This window comes from Erithacus rubecula (assembly GCF_903797595.1).
Source record: "Erithacus rubecula genome assembly, chromosome: 3".
In the NCBI taxonomy this organism is placed as follows: Eukaryota; Metazoa; Chordata; class Aves; order Passeriformes; family Muscicapidae; genus Erithacus; species Erithacus rubecula.
This window is the reverse complement of record NC_136689.1, coordinates 25,889,276-25,910,278: the sequence shown is the minus strand read 5'-3', so window position 1 is coordinate 25,910,278 and position 21,003 is coordinate 25,889,276. Positions and strand designations below refer to the sequence as shown.

The following is a 21,003-nucleotide window of genomic DNA, read 5'->3' as shown; positions in this document are numbered from 1 at the left end:
AGGTTGACTTTGGTATGGCCAAGTATCTAATAATATGCCTGTTGGCTCTCATCAGTTTATTTCTTCTCTGATTCCCTGAAGACCTCCCCACATACTACATCTCATACTTTGCCTGGCTATTTTCTGCTCCACTTGCAAGATGAATGCTTCCAAAAGAAATTAAACTCCTTATGAAGTGCTTAGCTCCCTGTTTCAAAGTTACTCTTTCTTTCCCAGAAACACTCAACAGCAGCAGAGTTCTGGACAGACTTTCTCTCTGTTATTTCATTCCTGAGGCATGGGCAGCCTTGGCATTTTTCTGTGCATACATTTTAGTAGCTCACAACGTTTCACCATCCCTGACCTTCATACCTGCTGTTCCCTGTATGTCCTCCCCAGTGGGGAAAAGCTGGGAGGTAAACATCAAGTCAGCAATTCATAGTAAAACTTGTATGAGAATCACCACATCCAGGATTTCAGCAAAAGTCTGTTTTCCCCCTTGCACTTCCAGCAGGCTTTTTGCCATCTCTTAGTGCTTTCCACAAATTGATGTCTCAATCACTTGTAATTGCCTTCTTTTATTCTACTCTCCTGCACATAAATAAGCTGTTACATTTTCTTTTTTTCCCAGGTATTTTTGTTAAAGGAGAACCAGCTCTGTGGCTGTCTGGCCATTTGATTTCCATTCTAGCCCTGTGATCTTTACAGCACTGTTTATTTCATGCTACCTTGTGCTGAGCGTCATCGGATCTTCTGGCAAGGGTTGTGTCGTTTTTCTTTCCTGACATTAGCTATTTATCTTTGCTACTGAAACAATACTTGAAACCCTTCAGGAGTACAGCTTCAGAAAAACAAGTTCTCCTTTCTTCCACCATGCAGCTTTATTTCCTGAAGGCGTTTCTAGTAAACCTTGCTGTAGCTGAATGATTTTTAGTGGTGCTGTTTGGTTAAAGGACCTAGGTAATCCGTCCTGGATATGTGAGTACATTCATCTTGTCTAGCAGCAGAGACTATGAAAAGCTGTTTTATTTCTGATTTCTCTTCAAGCTCGGATATGTCCACTCCAGCTATACAAGTGGTGACAATGGGTATTCTCTGCCTGGTTTGTATAGTGGTTATTAACGTAAAATGGAAGTTAAGTGGGATTTTTTTTGAGCTTGAAGGATGATATTTAATTTCTATGCTTCTCTATTATTTGCTCACATAGACCCCTAATGCTTCCTTGTAATTTATTGACAGGGCCTTGTGAGATTTTTATGCTGACAAGTATTCCAGGGATTCCCTTTTATTCTTACAACTGTAATATATAACTTCCAGCAGAAGGAGTTAATTCCCTGTCTCATTTGGCATCAGGTAAGTCTGAATTTCAATTTCTTGTTTATTTACATAATGTGTTAATTTGGTAGCTAGTGTTCAATTAGCTAAAGTTCAGCTATGTCTGAATAACCTATGTTTTGTTTATGCCTTAGTGTAATATGCAAGAAAAACTTCTCCTTGAAAATTTCTCCGTGTTTCACAAGCCTTGTATTTTAGAAGACTTTTAAAATTTGTTTGCCTTGAATGTTACATTGCAAATGTAACTGTCACATACAGTGTGTTGCTTGATCTGTGAGAGGAGGGGTAAGAGAAGGGGAAATCAGGTTCAAAATGTGTACTGTATCTTTTGTCCTACTTCTCAATTTATTGTTGCTTTCATATGTCATTTCTTCTTTTTCACACGAATATGCTGATGATGGAAACAAACTTAATGCATTGTAAAATAAAATAAATTACCTGCAAATATTTATCTCTTATTTTTTTGCATTATCATCTAAGATTTATGACTGTCTCCATTTCAAAACTGAAGATATTTGAATGCTTCTCCCTTTTAAACAAGGAAGAAAACATGCAAAAGAAAATTGCATAATTAAAAAAAGTTATTAATTCAGAAAGAGTTTAAATGAATATCAATGTATTTTTTAATACCAAGTATCAAGCACGCTTCAAAAATCCAATCTGGAACTCACCTACGTACAAATACAAGTTACATAAATGTTTTCTCTAGGAGTAACTAGGAGAGGCATTAATCCCTGAGTCTTAAGTCTCCAAAATATTTGCAAACTACTCAAAGTATTTTGCTGTAATTTTTTTCCAATGTAGTCATACATTGGACCCTGTTACATTTTAATCATTGATTACAGACATGGGATGAAATGTTGGCCTCATTGAATCTATGGGAGTTTTCCTACTGACTTCAGTGAAGCCAGGATTTTACCCATGGATTTACATCAGTAAAACACAACAAGCCTGTTTCTGGACTTCAGCTAAAATAAAATCCAGGGCATATTCTGTGTTGCAAGAATGAAAGTAAAACTGCATCCTTTCTAAAAAAGGTTTTGTGCATTTTGACTAAATGAATGTTTTTGCACCTGTTGGGTTAAAAGCAATAAAAAGTAAACCTGCTGTTGCTGTTTTGGAATGTGTATCTAATTTTTTAATACATACATACATTTTAAATACATACATACATAATTTAGTTCCTCCTAAATGAAAAAAATTGCAAGTTTAATTTTTTTTTGTACACAAGTAATATAATCTCTAAGTCACATGTGAAAGTACCATGTAATTTATATAGTCATGATGTCAGCAGTATATTATGTAAGTTCTTAATGGCAGATGAGGTTTAGTAGTGCAGACTGATTTTGTTTTACTTAATATAACTTCTGGTAACTTTGCTCTTGAAAAAAAGGTTTTTTAATCCTTGGGTCACTGTGGCTTTTTTTTATTTCTTCCTGATAGGACTGTTATATACATGTGTCTAAACAAAAGCATGCTGAATAGAAATTACTGACTTTCCTGACTGATGTTCGTGTAAAATGCTGGCAGAGCTGCATGGCAGCAAACACTTTACTTATCTTGCTGCAATATCACAACTAAAAATTTTTCAATCACGTAGGAACTGCTGGGATTATCCCTCATCATCTCTTTCTCAGTTTTTCAGCTAAAAATAAAGCAAAAGTTTGATTTGCCCCACAAAGTCTAAGCAGACTGTACAGAGAACAGTAAAAGTGGTTATAAATCCACAAATTGTGGGCATCTTCCTCTTCAGCCCTCATCTGTGGGCTAGAAAATGAGCCCTGACAGTCCACACTGCAGCACAGAGTACCTGCACATTCTCATGCAAAATATTTTCTCTCATTCTGTTTCCAGCAGCAAAACCACAAAGTGAGTAATGTGAAGGTATGAATGAGACATCTTTATAGCACATCTATAGGAGGAGGAACACCTTTGTATCTCTGACATTCATGACATCCCCAAGAAGAGAACCAGTAGAAAAAAGTTTGTTAGAAAAAAAAAAATACACTTAAAAATGTCTGTAAGATATTTCTTCCACATGAGCCCATGATTTTTATCTGTAAATACAGCTGTAATGTTATTTGATTCCATTAATAATCAGAGATTTGACCAAATGAGACATAAGAATTCGTATTTTTTCCTTGTTTAAATACGATTTCTAAATTAGGCTCTCAGAAACATACAAAGATATTATATCTTTCAACTCCTGGCCTGGTTTTTTCCCTTCATTCTGTTCTAAGACTAAAATAACATCAACCCACCAACTAAAACAATCCACCAACTAAAAAAAAATAACAACCCCATAAACTAAAACCAGCTAAAATCCAGTCAGAGGCCAAAAATCTACCTAAACCTCTGTCACACAGCTGCACATGGCACACAGCTACAGTGAAGATTCAGGTATCTGGGATGTGACCTGCTTGGAGAACCTGCTTGCCCACAAGAGGTGAGGAGTTACATGGCATTGTGTGTCAGAGCTGAGAGAACATGTATGAACAGGAGAGAACATGCCTTGAACAAGAACAAATGTGCACTGAGGTCTGAAGGAGAGGAGGTTGGTCAAACTGTGCTTCCTGCCATGCTGGAATGGAGCAGGAGAAATGATGAAAAAAGGAGACAATTCTCTCTCTTGCAGTTTTGAGCCTCGTGTGCATCCTCATTATTGTCACCAGCACACACCTTTCTGCATGAATGAGCTTCCATTTGGGTCTTTTCCATGGGAAGGGCTGTGCTTCTCCATTATTCTGGTTGTTTTTTTTTAATGTGGCACAGTATGAAATGCAGCTACCCTTAACTTTACCAAGACAGAGGAGGAACATGGAATAAAACTGATTTTGGGTAACTTAAGAAGAATGAAAAGTCATCATTTTAAGTGCTACTTAAATCTCAAATGCACCAAACCAACACATCTTAAACAATGGCTAAAAGCCTGCAGGTCTAGAGCAAGGCTCCTTCCACCAGCTAGTACTGTGGCTGCTCAGTAATTAGCACACATTGATTTTGTCCTGCAGACACTCAGCAGTTTAGTTCAGACTGGGGAGTTTGGAATTAAGTGATTTGATGCTTCACAAGCAGTCTTCTAGGAAGTGGAAAAGAAATGGCCAATTTCTGGGCTGTAGCTTCTGCAGCGTAGATGAGGTGAAAACTGAGAGCTCCTGCTTGGCTCATCCAACTTCAAGCCACTTTGCAGATAAACTCTATCAAAGAGAACATGAATCCCCTCTCAGATCAATTTTCAGTGCTCATATAATCTTGGAAACACCAGGAGGTACTGCTAGGCATCTTTATTTCCAGAAGGCATAGAATAGTGGCAATTAGCACTGTTATGGGACAAAATGTGCTCTCATGTAAATCTGTATTACAGATGTATGTAGAATTTTCCCTTTGCAAAGCATTTTCCTGGTTTGACTGTACTCCTACTGAGACCTGGCTCTCTACTTTTGTCACCTGCTTAAGACACAAATGTCATTAAGGAAAAGCGAGACCATCAGATGAATGGGAGAGATGTACACAGAGCACAGAAATGCAGATGTGACTGGCTTGGCATCCCACAGGACTGTTTCACATCCCTGCCATGTATCACACTTCCTTTCCTCTCCAGTCCACTTGAGAAATGATACAGTTGAACAGGGACATGGCTTACATTTCAGCTAAAAGAACTTAAAATAAATAAAAAAAAGTTTGATACTACTTAACTTCTGGTTAACTCTACTTATTCACCAGTTTCTGTCTCAGATTTAAGACTAATCTGGTACTTCTGAGTGAGCTCCTGAAACCATAGAGAATACTTGGTTCCCTTCACTGATATCCTGTTCAGTCTGTTACTAAAATAAGGGGAGGCGAGGTCTGAACAAAGATACAATAATTAAGAAATCGTGCACTTCATAAAAACACCAGAATTACATTTGTTCAGGATATCACTAAGACTATTATATATTAAATAGCCTAATTTGTACCTACTTTTAAAATGCATTTTATTATCACCATGAATTAAAGTATATTTTAAGATCTCAAAATCAATTTTTCCCCTTACCATTTTATTTCTTAGACTTCACTTCTGTGTGACTAGTGCTGAATGACTTTTTTGTGGATAGTCCCACGTGATAAATGGGGAGATCTGAAGTTTTAGTAGCATGTAAGGAGATGAATAAATTACTGTTCGATTAGACTAAAAGATATTGCTGAAAAGTACTTGTAACAAGATAATTGCAAGTGCCAGAGCTGAAAGTAACACTCAACACTGGCAGCAGCTTAGTTAAACATGTGGTTAATGATGTTATAGGAAGAATGGGTATGTAAAATCTTCAACTCTACCAGCAGTAAATATTCATTTTACGTGACAGCAATAGTGACTTGCTGAGACTGATATTTGACATACAAAACTCCTATAATTATTTTAACATCTTTGCTTCCCAATGATTTTAATGATATGACAAGGATTTTAGGTGTTTGCTGAAACAGCACTAATGTCATTTACTATCAGTCAAACAAAATGTCATTCTTACTCATATCACTTCAAATGTCTGAGTAGTTTTCATACCCATTAAGCTACTGTTGTAAAGAGTGTGTTCTTTCCAGGTTTTACACTTATAGACTAAAACTGACAACAACCTATAAGGTAAACATTTGTTAGAACATGCAATACAGAAAAGTATTTAAGGCAGGATTTCACCATCAGAAGAAAGCAGCTTTACAAAAGCTTGAGTATAAATATAGAAAAGCAGCGTATGACTTTGTACCTTTAAATTGGTTTATGAAAAAACAGGTAGTGCCTGGTGGAGTTGATTGCTCAGTACTTTTCATTACAAGTTCCTTCAATCTCTTAAAGACATTGCCAAGTTTGAACCATTCAGGATGGAGTTTTCCTGCCCTAGGCAGGAGTATTTTGGAAAGCTGCTTCCAAAATTCAATCACTCCTGAAGCAATATTCCAAAGGAAGTTTCCTTGCCTAACATTAACCCATATTTCACAAGTTGGTGTTTTTTTGTTTGGTGGTGTTTTGTTTTGATTTGTTTGTTGTTATTTTGGTTTTTGTTTTTTTAACATGCTTTTGGAGCAGAAACCTGGAGTTCTGCAGAATGATCATTTTGCTGTTCCGGGAGGTGCCTTTGATCAGCCTCTGAGATTTGCTCAAATTTGTCCCCCGTACAGAGCGTGTTCTCAAGTTACAGCTTGTCAGCTGAGCTGTGGTAACTGACTCTGCGTACATTCCTCGTTTGCCGAGTGGAATATGCTAATTCAAACCACCTTTAGAGCAGTTCATATTAAAGAGCTGCTCTTCACAGTGACAGAACACAAGCAGACATCAGCTCAACTCGAAAGCAGCAACTTTGCAGGCAGAGGAGCATCTCTTTTACTATCAACATCCCACAGTTTAAATCCAGAAAGAACTTGGCAATTACATTTTCTGTACATCCCTTCTCTGCTCAGTGTTCTCAGGCTGAAAGCATCGACACATTTTCTTCTCTGTGAACCACTCAACCGCCAGGGATTAAAGTGAGCATAGAACAAAACAAAGTTGCATCTCAGTGCTCCTTTTCACATCCCCATTCAGAGATCAGAGTGGTCTTGGTAGGACAGAGAGAAGGTTGGTAACAGGCAGAAGAAAAATGGAAATAGAGAAGTAAAGAGCTGGAAGAGGGAGGAGAGCAACAGAATCTGAGGGTGGCAAGTGAAGCAGAAGTTGGGCATGGGGGTAAACAAAAATATGTGACACATATTGCAGCAGATTTCAACCTCAGAGGAACCGTTGACATTATTCTGTACTCACTCTACCCCCCTGGACTACAGCTCATTTCAAGAGTCTTTCCTCAGACCCTGAGACTCATATCAGGAACCCAAAACATCTCTGCTCTGCTGTCAGCAAAAACCAAAGTAACCACCTATGAAAACATTTGTCACCATCCTCTCAGGGACAGACACACACAAACTGCTGCCACAAGCTGCCTGTCTCTTTAAGGGTAGAGATCTGTCCAAGTGTGTACGTGGTAGATAAAGCTATTGTTCCAAATAAAGTGGTGGTTCTGTTCATCTTGCTTTTAGGATGTTTTTTTTTTTGCCATAACTGAGTCTTACTACAGAGGTAGCTGGTGGGTTTGGGCCCTTTTGTCTTTGACTGGCACCTGAATTCTCCATTGCCGTATACAGTTTGGTTTCATTGAGAAAACTGGAGAAAAATCGTACTGCAATCCCAGGAAAACCCATCAATCAGTCACAGTCCCAGCCGCATGTGAGAAGTGTGAGCATGTAAATTGTGCGATGAAATCTCAATAAGAGACAGAGCTGTTCTCTGCACTTAAATCTTTTTGTCATGACCTTAAAAACTACTGTGTTTGTGTATGCTAAAACCCTTCCTGTGAGACAGAAATAACTGCAATTATTAATTTAGTCATCTATGTAGTTTGTAATTCCAGGACATTTAGAGGTAAGGCACTTTGCACTCGATATGCAATTTCCAAAGATAATACCTGACAAAACGAAGGCTTACAGTGACAGCACCACTGAGCTTTATCCTAAGGAGTTAAATGAGTTCAAAACCTATCATCAGTCACTGATAGGATCCGCTTCTATCTGCTTAAATCCTGCATAAAGTGCCAGTGAATTGTTAAAAGCTGAAGATGATAATTAGACAGCCTAATTTAAACCTGCGAAAGAATGCTATTATTAGGAGTAAAGTGCTGTATTATTGCCATTTGTAAAGTAGTTTCCGATTTTGGCAGTACGTGTTACATTACTCTCTCCTCTCTTAATGGAATATCAGAGAAAAACCAAACTGAGCAAGCCATTGCAGATTCTGAGACCCTCAAAACACTGAGCTTTCCTCGTGAGACATTCCAGGCTTAGGTGCAGAAACACTGTATCAGAATTAAGTCATACCTCCTGGCATGAATCAGCTGCTAAATCCAGTTCAATCATGTGTATCTCTGATACAAATACCTCCTGGATAACTGCAGTGTGGAGTAAGGTGCCAAAGGAATCTCCAGACCCAGGTGCTAGAGGCACTGCTGAGGAGCATTAGGCTGAGAGTAAAAAAGAACAGAAAAGGAGGCACTGAAGTAGTTACAGGGTGGAACAACAACTTTGTCACCGGCAAGCGTCCCAGACGCCGCCGCAGAGATACTGCCAACTAGATGCAGAATGTTTAAACGTTCAAAAGGCGACGAGGCGCTCGATTATATCAGTTAAGATTCTTTGTGACCGCGCTGCTCCAGCGCCGCTGGGGCTCCGCCGCGGCACCAAACCCCGCGGGCGAACGCCGGGCACACCTGGGCAGGTGGACAGCGGCGCATCCTCGCAGCGCTGCAGCTCGGGACGGAGCTTTCCCTCCCTTCTCGGGCACCGCGCTACTCCTTAGGCATTTTACAGAGAAAGAAACTCGAGCAAACAAAAAAAGCCGAAAGAGTTGGGGACTGCAGGACCCGAGTCCCCCCCTGCGGCTGTCACCCAGCGCAGGCTCCGCGCCTGCGGGAGCTCGCCACAGCCGGGCCACCGCTGTCCCCCGGCAGAGCCCGGCCCGGTTGCGCCCCTTCCCGCCCGGGCATCCCGCGGGGGGCGGGCCGAGCTCCCGGCTGGCTCGGCCCCGCTCCGCCCCGCACCCCGCGGGGGCGGGACCGCCCGAGGCCGCGCCCCGGCCCCGCGCTCCGGCCCCCCCCGCCCGGCACGGACCGCAATGATTTAGAAGTTCAGGAATCCCACGTGACGTCACGGAGGGTGATGTAATGCTTCTCTAAATAGAACGTATTGTAACCGTCCCTCAGTCCAACGTGGTTCCTCCGGCCGCGCTGCCGGTCCCGTCCCCGCCGCACCGGGCGGTAAGTTCCTAAAAATACGGGGCAGCCCCGGGAAGGCGCCCGGCGCGGCGCGCCCCGCAGCGCGCCCCGCACGGAGCCGAGCGCAGCAGCGCCGGGTGCGCGGCTGGGGCAGGGGCAGCCTGCGGCTGCAGGGGCTCTTCCCTCCGCCGCCGCATCTGCTCCGCAGGCGGCAGCGCCGGTCTCCGAGCGCGGGGTCCCGCCGCACGGAGAGGGGGCGTGAGCGACCCCGCGTCCCGCGGAGGGTCGGGCAGGGCAGAGCAGAGCGGCGGGGGCGCACGGCCGCCGAGACTCCCCGTCCGCACTTCAGGCAGTTTGGGAAGTCTGCGCTCCGCTTCCCGGGACGGGACGGGATGGGATGAGACGGGGCGGCTGCCGCGGAGCGCAGGGAGCGCGGCGCTGGTGCTGCCCCGAGCGGAGCGGGCGGGTGGGCATCTCCGGGCACCGCGGGGTCCCCGCGCCCCGGGCGGGCTGGACGGCTCAGCGTGCCGCGGGGCACCGGGCGGTGACAGCTCGGCGGCGCGCTGCCGCGCCATCCTCTCTCCCCGCCGCCCCCAAAACTTCTGGATAAGTTTCGCGGCGGCGGCCGTGCTTCCCGGGAGCCGGGAGCAGCCGGCGGTGCCTTCCCCGTGCGACACCCCGGGTACCGGGCTGCTGCCGGCCCTTACGTCATGCTGCGGGCCGGTGCGGGGCTGATGCTCCGCTCCTGATGCCCTCGGGTGCGGAGCGGGGGCGAGTGTTGACAAGGTGCCCTCTCTGCAGCCCTCCTTTCCCTTTCCAGCCCCTCTGCTCTGCTCATCATCCCCCCCCCCAGCTCCGCTTCTCCCCGCTACTGTCCTCTCTTACAGGGGTCTCTCTCTCCCCAGCGAAGTTTTCAGGACGATAAGCGCTGCAGGAGTGTAAGGGGAATACTTGCTAAACTCTGCCTCCTCTATTATTTATGTCCGAGCATGGTGAGTGATCCTTCATCTCCAGGGCTCAATATAAGCTTTATAATTGGAAAGAGAGAGGTAGTTTCAGAGATGGGGGTAGGAATAAAGGATAATGAAATGTCCATATGTTGTTTGGTTTTTCTTCTTTCGTTTTTTTTTCTTTTTTTTTTTTTTTTTTTTTTTTTTTTTTTAAATCCAGACCGATATGAGAACTGACTTAAGCAGCAAGATTAGAAGATTTCCATATATTATCAGTAAGAAACAGTGCTTGGCTAGATGAAATTGAAGCTTGAATAGTAATTACTGTGAAGCATCTTACTTGGGCTTTTCTTGAGACTGCAGCTTTTAGAGAAAGATTCACCCGCTGGTGTGCACCAGACTTTCCTTGTCTGGCCATTTGGACAAGCAGCAGTGCTTCAAGGAACAGTGGTGTAGGAAAACTTTCTTGTAAGATATATGCAGGGATAATCCAGAAGTTGGACTGAGAGAAAATTGAGAGGTGGAAAGTGAGAGCCAAATGCAAAAATGTAGGGTAATTTGTGGGAATTTTGCCGAAGGAGGCATGCATCCATAAGGGTACAGTTTATTTTCACTATAAAAGTGGTGAAAGTCTCCGCTCAGTGTTTTGTAACTTTCATGTGGTGAATGAGGTTATCTGTCTCAAAAGCTGGAAATTCTTAATAAAAAATGGTTAAACTCCTTATTTGTGACTCCTTAATCCTAAAGGGAGCTGTACAGGTCGCAAAGCACTAGGGAAAAGTGTGATTAATGATCAGTGATTAGTGATAAGTGATTAGTGGTTTTATTCAAACTGTTACCTCTGACCAGAAGCACACATCAGAGGATTAACAGGCTCTTTAGATAAATGCTCATTAGTGGAAGGGGGAAAGCAAAGATAATAGGCGTGCACACAGGGACAACTTTCTAGGAAAATCATTCCTGTCTCTGGCATAATAAGCTGTATTAGCAGAAAGGCTCTTTAATTTAAAAGTTGCTTTTATCTTGTAAATCAAAGATAGATGTAGAAGTTTGCTACGCTATTATAGCCTAAATTTTCCCATATCCACTAGATGTGGATTATCTCAGTAGTGATATTTTATTAAAAAACCCCCACACCACAATTGAATCTGTAAGAAACTGAACATTCCCAAGGGCTAAAGCCCTGCATCCCGAGGCATCTGCTCCCAAAGCCTGCTGCTGGCAGCTAACTAGATGGCGCAGTCCTGTTGTGTGTGAATATGCACTTCTAGGTTATGAACTTAGCAAGTAGCAGCTTGCTAGGTGTCCTTCAACACTTAAAACAAAGTTGATTCTGTGCTGGGTTGGAGGCTAGACAGTGCTATGAGTTTGTAGTCACATTTTCCACTTCAGTTAATCTAGGGAGTTAAAGGCTGCTGGAAAAATTAGTCTCATTTACTGAAAGAGATGGTGAGAGAAAGAAGAAGAGAATGAGAGAGGGGCAAATAGCTACAGCCCGGGACATAACTCTTGATTGCACTGTTTTGTACTGCTTAAATGAAGTACAGTTCTGATGGCCCTAATTAACGAAGTCTGAAAACTCTTGGGAGTTTTTTCCCCAGCTATCACTGGCAAAGATTATTTTTTTCTTTTTTTTTTTTTTAAATAAGTCACTAAAAAGAAGGAACAGTTGGTGAGGTGGTTGAACAAAACAACTTGGACCTGACTGTGCTTTACATATTATGGTAAGGAGCCTGTTTTTGTGATAACTAACCAGGGATTTTTCATTACTCTTAATTATCCATGGCTTGGGAAGAGCTGGTATCTATTGCTGTCGATAGACTTGGGGGTTTGCTTTGTCCCATTAGCTTGCCTGGGATTTATGTTTGGTTTCAACTGTGGAGATCATAAAAATTTCAAAACTTTAAAAGAAACACTTGAGTGAAACAGGAAATAGAAATAATGAACTCGTGGCATGAAAAAGAAATGGCTGTAGTCTCCTATTGTTGCATCTTTAATTGGAGACTCTTAGGAATAGTCGGGCTAATGCTTAAAATCAAAAAGTTTTGTAATAGCATATAAAAAAAGGCAATAAGCACTGCCTGCCAGTCTTGAATATTGGATGGCACTTTTCCAAGTTTTAAAATTGCAATATTTTTAAAAGTTTACACATTTAGAACAAGCGGAAACCTTTTCCCCCTTCCAAAACACCCATTTATAGTTCAGCTTCAATTTATCACACTCCACTTCTGCCAATTTAACCCAGGGAATGTAAGGGGAAAGAAACCATGTATATACATTGAAAGAAAAGATATAAGCGAGATTGTACATGTAATTTTATTTATATCACCACTTAGCAGAATGACTTACACAGATAAAAAGTAATAGGCGCTTTTTAAATTTGATATTCACTTCCTCACGCCGAGAATCTGAAAAGTGCTGCAATCACATTTATCCTGTTCACTGCTGAGGAATCTTCTGTAAGAGATCGTTGCTGTGAGAGCTGGAGCTCACTCTGGAGTTGATAAGAGAGAGGTAATCTCTCAGTGCCGTCAGAAGGCAGCTTTTACATACTAAACCTTTCAGCTCTGTGTGGGCAGAATCTCTCTGAGCTCAGTAAGTCTTGCAGGATGATTTGAAATTGGGTTATTAACTTGTCTCCTTGTGGCCCCCTCTAAAAACCTGTCTCTGAGCCCCTAATCAGGGTATGAGGATATTAACTATTAGAAGAATTCTTGCAAGGTTGTTGTTGCTTTTAAAGCAATTCCTTTAGTCAAGGACTTTTCCTCTACTCTTTGTCATCCTGTATTTCTAATTTCTGTTATTAAACTTTCTTGATTTCCTATAAACCTGTTGCTTTGAGGTTTTAATAGCTGTATTTCAAGCCTAATTTTAATTCCAGTTACCATCTTTCTTATAAACTCTTCATTATGAGAAAACTATTTTGGGACAAGATTTTACAAAAAACCCCTGTTTTTACTTCAAACATTTAAAAATTATTATTAAGGACCATGTGATTTATTATTGGGACAAACTGGATTTTTTTCTCAAGGCCCACGAACACTGATTTTTCTTGTAACTCATTACAGGAATACTCAGTAGATGCAGTTGCTGGAAAAGCAGATGTGCAAAGCAACTAGTCTTTCAGTTCTGCTTCACAGGTGTAGGTGATTCTTTCTCTTTGATTCTGTTTTGGTTATCTCATGGTAATCAAATTAACAGGCAGACATATAACTAAGCCAGTTTTTTTGGTTTAATCTTTAATGTGTAAACTCTCATTGATACAAACACAGAGGGGTCCTAGTAGAAATATTTAAAATGCTTTGAGATTCTGTCTGTTGTAATTACTAACTTCAAGGCCGATCAGAGAGCTTGGTAGGTCACTGCAATATCTCAAAACAATTTCTGTTGATTGCCCTCTCTCCCTGCTGCAAGCTATTCAACCCCTCCCCTCCATCCCTATACCCCTTATTTTTTGGTAAATTATCTCAGCAAATTATAATGCTCCAGAGCTTTTTAGGGCTCTAGTGTTAAAAAAAAAACTTTTAGGGCTTTTGCATTTCTCTGCTTTGAGAAATGATCCAAGTTGATCACAAATTTAAAGCAACAGTTTGGAACAAGAACTATGAAAACATATTTTTTCCTCTTACCAAAAATCATATTACTATGCTAATTTACAATTCTGAAGGTGTAGTGTTCTCTGACACAGACAGTGTTCTCTGTGATCTCAGACAATATGCTATCATGCTGTATTTTAACTTCAAAGTTATAGCAGTAAGTACAGAAATTAACTTCTGTAGACTTGACATGTAAAAACAAAATCAGGTTATGGAAATACTTTTTTGTTTTGGTTACACATGCAATCAAATAAATTATTTAAATAGTCTCAGGTATACATAACAAGCACAAGGTAACATACATAAAATAATTGTTTTGGATATGCGATGACAGAACTTGTTGAAGCAGATAAGCTCTTGTGTCTTTTTACATCCGTGGAGCTCGTGTGTTGGTTTCTGCACTGATTGTTTTGCTCCTATTATGGCTTAGGTTGATGGGGCAACCCCGAAACTCTACAATAATACTTAATCTACTATTTTTCACTAAGGTGTTATTTTATTCTGTAGTTAAAATTACCAAGAGTCAGCATTCCTTTACTAGCCATTCCATGGGAAATACAGGTGTTATTTGCCCTTAGAGAGTTAAGAAAATGTTGGTTGCACGGGTTGTAGGTTTTCAGGTTGTGATATCCATTGCTATTTCATAAACACAAAGAGATTTTCCAAGGATTTTGCTGAAGGCTGTAGGCTTTTCAAAGTAAAACACTGAAAGCTTACAACAATTTCCTCAGCTTAGAAGATGTTTTGCTTTTGATTCTTGTTTCCGTCTTAAACTTTTTTGAGAATTTGTTCAAGAAGTCGGTCCCACACACCACTCCAGAATAAATGCCTTGAAACACTGACACCAGCAGTGTTTGTGTAGGTGTGTGGTTTTAATAATCTCTTCCTTTGAGACAGCTCATGTCACTGTCTTGCTGCCCTGCCACGTAAGGTGATTTTAAGGTGTGGGGCACAGCCCTGCTTGGCCAGAAGGCTCCAGTTTTTGGGTGATAAAAACAGTAATGTCTTTAGAAGAAGCCAGAAGGAATGAGATTTGAATTTAGTTTGAAAAATATACTACAAATCCTCTCTTACCTTTGCTGGCTGAGTTCTGCTTCAGCTCTGAATGTTTTCATTGCTCTTAGTAGGGTACTGAGATCTGCTAGCTCAGGAATTGGGCATGGTTTGATCTCACCTGCAGATTTCTACCCCATATAAAGTCTACAAATAATTTCTGCTGCCTTTTTAACTTTTGCAGTGTTTTCTCAAGCAGCTTGCATTTGTCTCATCTCATCTTCTTTCCTTCCTAAGGGCCTTGTCTTTGGTGCCACCACTCAATGAACATTTCAATGCAGTTGAAATGTCTGGTCCCAATCTCAGTATGTTTGTGTATTTTAAGGTTTTCTGTCCAGGGATGTACCGAGTTCAAACTAGTCATCCTTAAATACACTACATAAAGTTAATACAGAGCTGTGTAATTAATTTGGCCAATCTTTTCTTATTTAGAAGAAGCTGCCTTTTTCCTGTTTACTTTGTGGGCTTGTGCCTTATTTACTCTCTCATTGCATGTGAGGCAGCATTGTTCATTGCCACCTTTTTCTGCGCTGTTTGCAAGAACTCAGCAACTAATTTGTCTTTTCTGGAAAATGAACTTGGTCCAGTAGCTCCTAGATCTAACATCTGATTTATTTTTTTTTCTTTTTCCCTGCTGGTCTAATGTAAAGAATGCTAGTTAATCTACTCAACACAGGGGGCTCTGTAGCACAATAAACAGAATCTGAGATTGGATTTGGGATGCCCTGTATAGAGTAGCTATAACAGTAAGCAATAAATTGAGATGTTACTATATTGCACTCTTTCTCTCTTTTTTCCCCTTTGCTGTCATTTAAATCTTTCAGTTCTGGAGTGCTGAAAATACTACCTGAGGAATAATATTCTGCCTAGGTAAATGCTCCAAGGTATGGATGATGATATAGTAGGTCACTTGGTCATGCACTGATGCTGCAAATCAGCTGCCAGTAATTCAATCATAGCAGAACTAGTTTGCAATCATTCCCAGTCCAAATGTATCTCTCACTTAACTTTTCAAAAAACTTTTATTCAATAGCAATGCTCTGTTACTAGGTACAGAGTTTTAAATTATGAATAGCCTCAAGTTCCACCAGAAGAGGTTCAGCTTGCATATTAGGAAAAATTTTTTTAGCAAAAGGGCTGTCAAGCATTGGAATAGGCTGCCCAGGGAAATGGTTGAGTCACCATCCCTGGAGGTAATTACAAGATGTGTAGATGTGGCAGCTGGGGGCATGGTTTTGTAGAGGATTCGGCAGTGTTGGGTTAACGGCTCAACTTGACGATCTTAAGGGACTTTTCAAACTTAAATTGTTCCATGATTCTGTAATAGTAAAACATACCTCCACAGGTACTACTCTGAATTAACTTCAGGCAATTGGTTTGGTTACATCTGCTTTTGGTTCTGGTCAAGTCAGTGAATGAGTTTGTAATGATTTTTTTTTAGGTACCCTGCAGGATCTCCAAAGGTGACCTGAGTGTGTGATGGCAAAGAGCCTGGAATTGTGCTTGTCTGGAAATGGCACTGTCTGTGTTTGAAATTTGGGCTTGCCACTATCTTACTTATAGGAAACTTATTTTCTTGGGATGGTTGTAAAATACAACCTGAAAAAACTAAAAGTGGATCAATGGAGTAAAAACAGATCATCAATTGCTTTGTTCAGGACTATCTTTCCCTTTTATTGTTTAAATTCATTATTGAATGTATGCTTTAGGAAGAAGAAATTTTGCTTAAGGGTTTGTGATAATTTCGATCATGACATCAACTTAATTTTTTGTGGCTTAGAAAAGAAACTGATTTTGCTGGTGATGATTTTGGCAGGGGGGAATGGCATTTGCATATTTTTCTTAAAGATTGAAGAGATCAGGATCAGCAGCTATACAGACCTCTACAATTTTCTAGAGTGCGCAAAATGAGGGAAGAGATTTTGTAGTTAAAACAAGTTAAGTAATTTTCTGTCTTTTCTTACTTCTGTATCCTTAAGTGTATCATTGTAGAACTTAAAAGTTGTTTTATATTTGTTATTAAACCAGGCCAGTGAAAATTTCTTTTACTGGATGCGTGACAGAAAAGTATTTTAAAAAGGCAGTGGGAGAACAAAATGAATGATGTAAAACTTAAATCACTTTGTACAATTCCTGTACTGCCCTTTCATTCTTCAACACTAGTAAAGCATGGACTCAGGCATGAAAATGGGTTAAATTCAAGTAATTGATGGTTTATCACAAAAAGTGAGAGAAAGCAGTAATTTAACTATTTTGATGAGAATCTTTAAAAGACAAGCTTCTGTAAATAATTTGCTATGAAAGTAGAAAGAATCAAAAGAGCCCTGGGTTTTATGACTGGGTAAGTAGAATTACATTCTTGTGGATTTAAAAAAATATCATAGTAGAGCCTAATTCTCCACTCACCCCGATACAAATCTGGAGCAACTCTATTGAAATCTGTGGAGTTACCAACTGCAATAATAGTCATTGAGAAGAAAATTAGATTCACGGGGTCTATTCTGAACATAGCCTATCAGTTGTGCGCTGTGCAAATCCCATTATTAAAGTAATAGCCTTACATGTCACGTTAAGGACGGCTGTTTCCCCAAGATGAACACGTTTGCAGCTCTCCTCATCTTGTGGCTACTTTTTAAGGGGGCAGGGGGATATTGAGAATACTTATTTTCTGCTCAATTAATATTCCTTCCGTGCACTCTCCTTCCTCTCACGCGCTTTATGTGTGGGTGCGCAGTCTGCACTCTCCATCATCTATCTGTCTGTGTCTCTTTGCCTGTGACAGTCACCACTCTGGCCTCAGGCTTGCACAACATAGATGAAAAGCCCACCAAGGTTTTCAGTTAAACATGGCTTATAACATTTATGGCTTATAAAAGGATATAATTCTGCTCCTAAATATGATGTCCATTTTCACTCTAAACGGAGCAGCTGTGAATTGGAAGTAACACCTTAGATTTCAGCTACATTTTATACATGCAGGTTTTAGGCTTTCTTTCAGCATTAAAAAAAAAAAAAAGGTGATAGAGGGTGAAAGAATTGAGGAGGCAGTGTGGTTCAGCAGTTTTAATAAATTGGAGTATTTGTCTCAACACTGGTAAGCTGCATCCAAGCCACTCAGGCACCTTGCGTAGCTCCCAGGCTGGCCTGAGAGTGGGAACAAAGTCACTGAGAAACGGGGGAAAAATACCATCACTACCTGAGCTGCTCTGGTTTTGTTTGTTAAACAGCAATAAACAGGGAATTATGAGCAAAGGAAAACATTGTAGAGTGATCATAGACACTGTCCCACACTTTGCCCAGCCCTAATCATGTACACTCACTTGCTTCTAATTTTCTTCCTTTGGCCCAGCATATGTGGAGTCATTGTAATAAATTGATTGACTTCTCTGAAACTGTGTGGAGTGAGGGTATGGCCCATGTTTGGCAACTTCTGTGTATATTCTTTTGTGAGAGGATATAACAAATACTTTTCGGTCTTATAACCACTCTGGTGTGCAAAGTCTCTGGATCCTTAACAATCCAGAGGTTAATTTATAAGAAAAAAATAAAAATGGAACAAACCCACAACTATTATTTCATTGTCAAACATTTTTAAAAAGCACTATTTATGTAGGCCCTATATAAGCACACATTGTTTTATGTTCCTTCTGCTGGCTTTGACTAAACCATTATTCTCAGAGCGCTGCTGTGCTGAGATCATCAGTGATGATGGTGTGAAAACAAACAAGTTTTAGCTTGAGAAGTCACTATATAATTTGACAGAGAGGTTGTCAGCATCAAAACATCTACATTCATCTCTGGTCAAAGCAAAATAAAAATCAGGTGGGCTAATGGGAAAAATACATTCTCAGCAGGAAGGGGATTGGATCTAATTCTGCAAGGTGCTGTGTCAATCAAAAGTAGAATCAATCTCAATTCCCATTGGGGTCAATGGTTGCTGAGGGCACTCAGGGACTAGTGGCATTGGGCCCCTTTTTTGCAAAGTTTAGTAAAACTGATGAGATGAAACTTAATTCTTCATTAATTCAAACTGGGAGTAAAGTTCTTTTTGTTAAAGATCAAGATATGCTTCAGCTCTTCAATAGAGAGTTAAAAAAATATGTGCTCTAATTCTGTAGCTTTCAAGGAGTCCTTCAACACAAAGAGTTCTGCATATTCCTTAATGGTACAAAAATCCTGCTTCAGAGATAAACAGTCCTGGCCTCTGTTACATTACACAAATTAGGGAATTTTATTCTTTTGAAAGTGACCTTTAGTATTATCAAGAATGATTTCGTATTCCCTAGTGTTAAGTTAAAAAGCTTTGGCACTAATGAATGTAGCTATGTGTAGTCAAATAGGTGATGTGAAAAATAAGCTATCAGCTATGTGCATGGCCCCCAACATTTTTTCTTTGTTCCTTAGCAAAATTACAGTGGTCTGTTTTCAACAGAAACAGTTAGAGTCAATGGATCCCAGATGAGTCAACCAACTTAATAATACCCTAAAATTTAGGAGTTCCAGATAGTTTATTTTACTGCTATGTGGTGGCCTTACACTTGAACCTCTTACTGGATTATCTAAATTGAGTGGAGCTTGCAGGATACACAGAACATTGCTCCTTCTGTAGCAGTCAGGATGCTACATGTTGTATTTTCTCCCTTGTGCTGATTATATATATGAATTTTCTTGCCAAAAAGTTGCTATTCCAAAATATTGAGACAGCCTATTTCTAGGCTGTCAGTCTTCCAGTTTTCATTTCAGAGTTTTGAGTCAGTGCACTGTCAGCCAAAAGCTTTTCAGCAGGCTGAAAGCTTTTAGGCGCAGAAGGAGCTTAGAAGAAATATTTTCAGCATTGTAATTAATTCTAAATTGATTTATGATGAGGACAATAAGAGGCATGATGATGACTGTTTTATCAAGCTAGTCATGAAAATAGATTTGATTTTCTTTTCAAATTTGAATTTGCTATGTTGGTGTCAGATGGCTTAAATATACTGAGGATGCCTTGCAAGTGAAGTGTTGGTTTGACATCCTGGATGTGCAGAGCTCCTTGTTGTATCTCTTCTTTTGAGTAAACAGCCTTCCTTGAACAGGAAAAAATGGCACTGAGAGTGCTGCTGAGCTGTGTGGCTGTGGCAGTGAGATCTACCTTATGCCTCTCCCAACTAATAAAATTGCAGCCACCAGAGTTCAGGTGCTCTCAGAAAGCCCAAGCAAGATTTCAAGCAAATTTCTAACTTGCTTAGAATATACTGGACAGGGAAATGCCCATGTCTACATTTATAGAGAGGTATGTACAAGTAGCACCTGGAATGGGCAGGTATTTCATAGGGAATGGATTTTGTAAAATATCAATTTTTTGGTAGACTGATGTCACAGAATTTTAAGAGCAAAACCAACTCTGGAGTTTGTCAACTGGTTTGTAGAGATAGACTCTTGAGCACATAGTAAATGACACACAGCAGTAAATTGTGTATCTTACTTTTAGGGGAGAAGGAGGTAAAAGCAAATGGTCCATGCCATGGAAATAACATTTTTGATAAAGATTGGTTGTGAAAGGGTTAAATGAAAGTTCAAACAGGAGTAGTTTTTCAGCCTTTTATAATTCAGATATAGATATAACTTTCCTCATATACCTAGTGCTTTCCTACTAACCATCTTCAAAACATGCTATAAAAGCATCACCTTTTTGGTGCCCACATTGAAATGCCAGTAATTTCTCCACCCAAGGACTGACTCTTATCTGTGCTCTCAAGTATGGTGCATGTGAGATGGTCTGAGAAGTAGCAAGGTCCTGACAGAGCCTCTTGTCTCTTGCTAAGCCCCATTTTTAGCACAGAGGGGATTTCCTTGCCGTTGTATAGAGCAGACAGTTGGGCCACAGGGTTTTTTTCTGCACCCCATCCAATCCTGAGTTAAATCAAGTAGCACTTGCCAGGGGTTAAAGTTGCTGCCTTCTGAGCAGCCTCTTTGGAGGGGAGTACATCAGGACTTTGCAGCCAGGCAAGAGACATTTTTTGAGGGCAAAGATACTCACCAAAGACTTCCACACAAAGAAACTTTCTGAAAAGAATGGAGGCCTGAAAGTATTCACAGTTAAAGATCAAATTTTCTGAGTAGGTTCAGCCAAAATAAAACGGGAGAAAATTATGTTAAAAAGTCAAAATACTCTCTTTCAACATTTTTTCAAAATGAGGTACATCTTCTTTGAAAATGTATTTATAGTAATGAAGACATAAGGCACTTTTTTTTTTTTTTTTTTTTTTTTTTTGTGATGAATAAAGTCTTTCAGGTTGATGCAAACACTTTTGTGTTTATCTGCCTTCATTTGTCTGCTCT

General features: G+C 40.4%; 1 protein-coding gene and 1 long non-coding RNA gene across 7 annotated transcripts in view; both read left to right on the top strand.

Annotated features, from left to right (window-relative positions):
- The first annotated feature begins 755 nt into the window (after positions 1-755).
- Positions 756-3,624, top strand: LOC306800633. Of its 2 annotated transcripts, XR_013773885.1 has the most exons (4): positions 756-939; positions 1,027-1,102; positions 1,219-1,336; positions 3,172-3,623. It is a non-coding gene; the product is annotated as an uncharacterized lncRNA (long non-coding RNA). The 2 variants fall into 2 exon arrangements; XR_013773884.1 differs by having other exon boundaries at positions 756-1,102; positions 3,172-3,624.
- Positions 3,625-8,977: 5,353 nt separating this feature from the next.
- The window catches only part of CREB5 (cAMP responsive element binding protein 5), a 252,943-nt gene continuing 240,917 nt past the window's right edge, over positions 8,978-21,003 (top strand). Inside the window, exons 1-2 of one of the 5 annotated variants that reach the window (XM_079301075.1) lie at positions 8,978-9,125; positions 9,989-10,075. In XM_079301075.1, coding sequence (XP_079157201.1) covers positions 10,073-10,075 — 3 coding nt within the window. In that variant the 5' untranslated portion in view covers positions 8,978-9,125; positions 9,989-10,072. The remainder of the gene's footprint in view (positions 9,126-9,988; positions 10,076-21,003) is intronic. The other 4 variants (XM_079301077.1, XM_079301076.1, XM_079301078.1 and 1 more) reach the window with 4 other exon arrangements.